This window comes from Bombina bombina, chromosome 3, assembly GCF_027579735.1.
Source record: "Bombina bombina isolate aBomBom1 chromosome 3, aBomBom1.pri, whole genome shotgun sequence".
Lineage (NCBI taxonomy): Eukaryota > Metazoa > Chordata > Amphibia > Anura > Bombinatoridae > Bombina > Bombina bombina.
The window spans coordinates 193,019,501-193,023,152 of NC_069501.1; the positions used below are offsets into that span (position 1 = coordinate 193,019,501).

The following is a 3,652-nucleotide window of genomic DNA, read 5'->3' on the forward strand; positions in this document are numbered from 1 at the left end:
TACTAGACGTGCTCCTGAACAGGATACATTGCTATAACGTTTTGGCATTTGAATTTCCTTCCTGGTCAGTCACCTGCTTCTTTGACTCCTCTTTAGGGCTATTGCCGTATGTTTTAGGTGCATTTTACCTATAATGCTATAGCCAGTTTAAATAAAAAATAAATTTACATTTTCCTCTAATATGGTACTTTTAATTCTGTTGCAAAAAATTCACAACACAATTAATATCTTGCCTAACATTGCGTGCATACTACAGTATTCAGAACCCTGACCTAAACCACTTACACAGGGCTGTCAGTGTAGGAGTTCATTCAGATGTCGTTAAAGGGACACAACACACAGACACCATAATAGGAAGTTTCTGCTTTGCTTCTTTATCATGGTATTTTTAGATGCGTAGGTAGTGTGCACATGTCTAGCATTACATGGAATGAAAAATGCTGCCATGTAATGCTGCAGCCACGTGCTTGCTTTCCAACAAGAGCTAGCAAGAGCCATTACATCTTAATGCAAATTTAAACATCTGAAGAGAATATGTTGTATCCGAATCTTAAGTGATTTTATGTCCCTTTAACTGGCCACTACTGTGTAGATGAGCGGCTACTGATGGCTTGTGTGGCTTCCTTTGTTCTTTGAAGTGCACCAAACATTTTCATATTTTTTTTTCTCCCCCTTAGTTTTAGAATGTCTGGTCGTGGAAAGAAGGTCACCAAGCCTGCAGCTGGCAAGACATCCAAATCCGCTAAGGGAGGCCTCCAGTTCCCAGTCGGCCGAATCCACAGGTTCCTGAAGAAGGGAAACTATGCAGAGCGGATTGGGTCTGGATCTGCTATCTACATGGCAGCTACTCTGGAATATCTCTGCGCAGAGGTCTTAGAGCTGGCAGGAAATGCTGCCAGAGACAACAAGAAATCCAGGATTTTACCCAGGCACATCCAGCTGGCAGTCAGGAATGATGAGGAACTGGCTAAGCTATTTGATGGCATCACTATTGCTGATGGGGGTGTCTTGCCAAACATCCATGCCCAGCTTCTACCAAAGAAAACCTTTAAAGGCTCCTCATCACAAGAACCTAAAGCTGCTGAATCCCAGGACTTTTAAATTGGACCAAAAAACACACTTTAGGGGATTTTTTCTCTTTGGGGAACATCCTTTATCATCACAAGAACCTAATGTTGCTGAATCCCAGTAGCTTAAATGATAAAACTGAAAATCAATGTTTTATTGTCTTGGATAGTTTTTACTCTAATTTGAATAGCAGGTTACTGTTAACATTTTAATTTATGCAAATAAAATTTATAGTTTTATAAACTCTATTGCTTTGTGTCCTGTATAAGGTGTGAAGGAACTGGTTTGTTTCACTTGGGGGTGACAGAAGCTATAACATATAGTAAAACACATTTTTATTGTTTAAAAAGATGGATAATCCCTTTATTTACCATTCCCCAGTTTTGCATAACCAACACTGTTATAGAAATACACGTTTTACCTTTAATTTCCTTGTATCTAAGCTTCTGCAATTGCCTCCTTATCTCAGATATTTTTACAGACTAGAATTTCAGGCAATTAGTGTTGAAATTACATGTGTAAGAACAATTATCTATATGAAACACATAAATGCATTCAGATACATGGTGGCCTTCAAGAGCTTAGAAATTGGCATATGAGCCTACCTAGGCTTAGCTTTTTACTAAGAATACCAAGAGAACAAAGCAAATTTGATGATAAAGGTAAGTTTGTTTAAAATTACATGTCCTATCTGAATCATGAAAGTTTAATTTGGACTTTACTATCTCTAACTTTGAAAAGGCAAGGAGCTCTTTAACAAACTGTGCTGGAAAGTGTAGCTAGACCTTAACTAAGATTGCCACTAAGGAGTTAATATTGGGATTGTTTTTGTTTTTTATAGTATGTAATTTAAAGAAAATTAACATAACAATTTGTATTTAAAATACCATTGGTTTAATTTGTTTGCCTCTCCATCCTCACAATTATGTCCTTGTACAGCTCTATTCCACTACAATCTTTTCATTGAGGTTTCTGAAACTTAAGGGGTTAATTCTGTGTGTAATTGCAGGAGAACAATACAGTAAAGACAAAATGAAACTCAAGATTCAGCTAGAACATGCAGTATTAAAATTTCTAATGTATGTCCATTTCATTTGTCTTCTTCTTTGATACTCTTGATCACACGTGTGTTTTTCCAGCAATGTACTACAGGGAAGCTAGCTGCTGATTGGTGGCTACACATAGATGCCTCTTCATTGGATTGCCTAGTGTGTTCAGCTAGCTTCCAGTAGCGCATTGCTGCTCCTTCAACCGCGTATATGAAGAGAATGTACTTTTATTTATTTATTTATATATATATATTAGAAGTAAACTGGAAAGTTGCTTAACCCCTTAGTGACCACAGCACTTTTCCATTTTCTTACCGTTTGGACCAGGGCTATTTTTACTTTTTTGCAGTGTTTGTGTTTAGCTGTAATTTTCCTTACTAACTTACTGTACCCACACATTATTTACTGTTATTCTCGCCATTAAATGGACTTTCTAAAGATACCATATTTTATTTTTTTCTTATAAAATATGAAATACTTTTCTACCTTTTGACCCTCAAATCTGTTACACATCTACAACCACCAAAACACCCATGCTATATAGTTTCTAAATGTTGTCCTGAGTTTAGAAATACCCAATGTTTACATGTTCTTTGTTTTGTAATTTTTTTTTTTAATATTTTTTTTTTGCGCCAAGTTATAGGGCAATAAGTACTAGTAGCACTTTGCTATTTCCAAACCATTTTTTTAATTCAAAATTAGTGATATTTACATTGTAACACTGATATCTGTCAGGAATCTCTGAATAACCCTTAACATGTATATATGTCAACCCTTTGAGTGCTAAGCACTTTCCCACCTGGGTACTAAGGTTTTTTTTTTTTTTTTTTTTTTTTTTTTTTTTTTTTTGTTCCCTCCCCCAAGACTTAAACTGTTGGAACGTTTAGGCGATTACCTTTCCATCGGTGGGTCTTGGGGGTCTGTAGATGCATGAAATACAGACTTCTAAGCAGCATACCCTCTGCTCCTGTACTTAACATTAAGTATAAATAAAGTTGCGTGGTGACGTCATTGTGTGTGAGGTCGCTATGCAGGCCCTATCACCGGGGTGGGAGTCCCCAGATATCCCTCAAGGTGGAAGAGGGTTAGCGATGGCTCTGAGCCATCATTGGCACCAGAGTGGTAGACTCTGATGGCTTAGTCGTCGTTGGCACTCAAGGGGTTAAAAGAAGACAACCTATGGTATTAAACTTGGTATTTTAACTCTTTTCATGCAACCATTTTACCTCCAATCTATGTCAAAATTTGAAGAATTTTTTTTTTTTTTTTTTTGTCAATAGCAATTTTAAGCATAAGTTTACTGAGAACGTTAAGGGTAACTGCCAAATAACACCCCAATATGTGTTAAGCAACATCTCCTGAGTAAAGTAATAACCATGTATAGGTGTGTCAGGTTCTCTGGGGGCTAAACTTTTTTTTGTGGGCACATTCCAGTTTTCCAACTTGGAATTTTCACATCTGTCATCATGTACACATATCCTATTTTTTAAGCCGGCCAATGTAATTTACCAAATAAAAAGGTGATCTCCAGCTGT

At 36.8% G+C, this 3,652-nt stretch overlaps 1 protein-coding gene across 1 annotated transcript; it reads left to right on the forward strand.

The window, feature by feature from the left end:
- The first annotated feature begins 684 nt into the window (after positions 1–684).
- Positions 685–1,101, forward strand: LOC128651556 (histone H2A, sperm-like). Its single transcript, XM_053704578.1, has one exon. The coding sequence runs from the start codon at positions 685–687 to the stop codon at positions 1,099–1,101; it is 417 nt and encodes a 138-aa protein (XP_053560553.1).
- Positions 1,102–3,652: the final 2,551 nt, after the last annotated feature.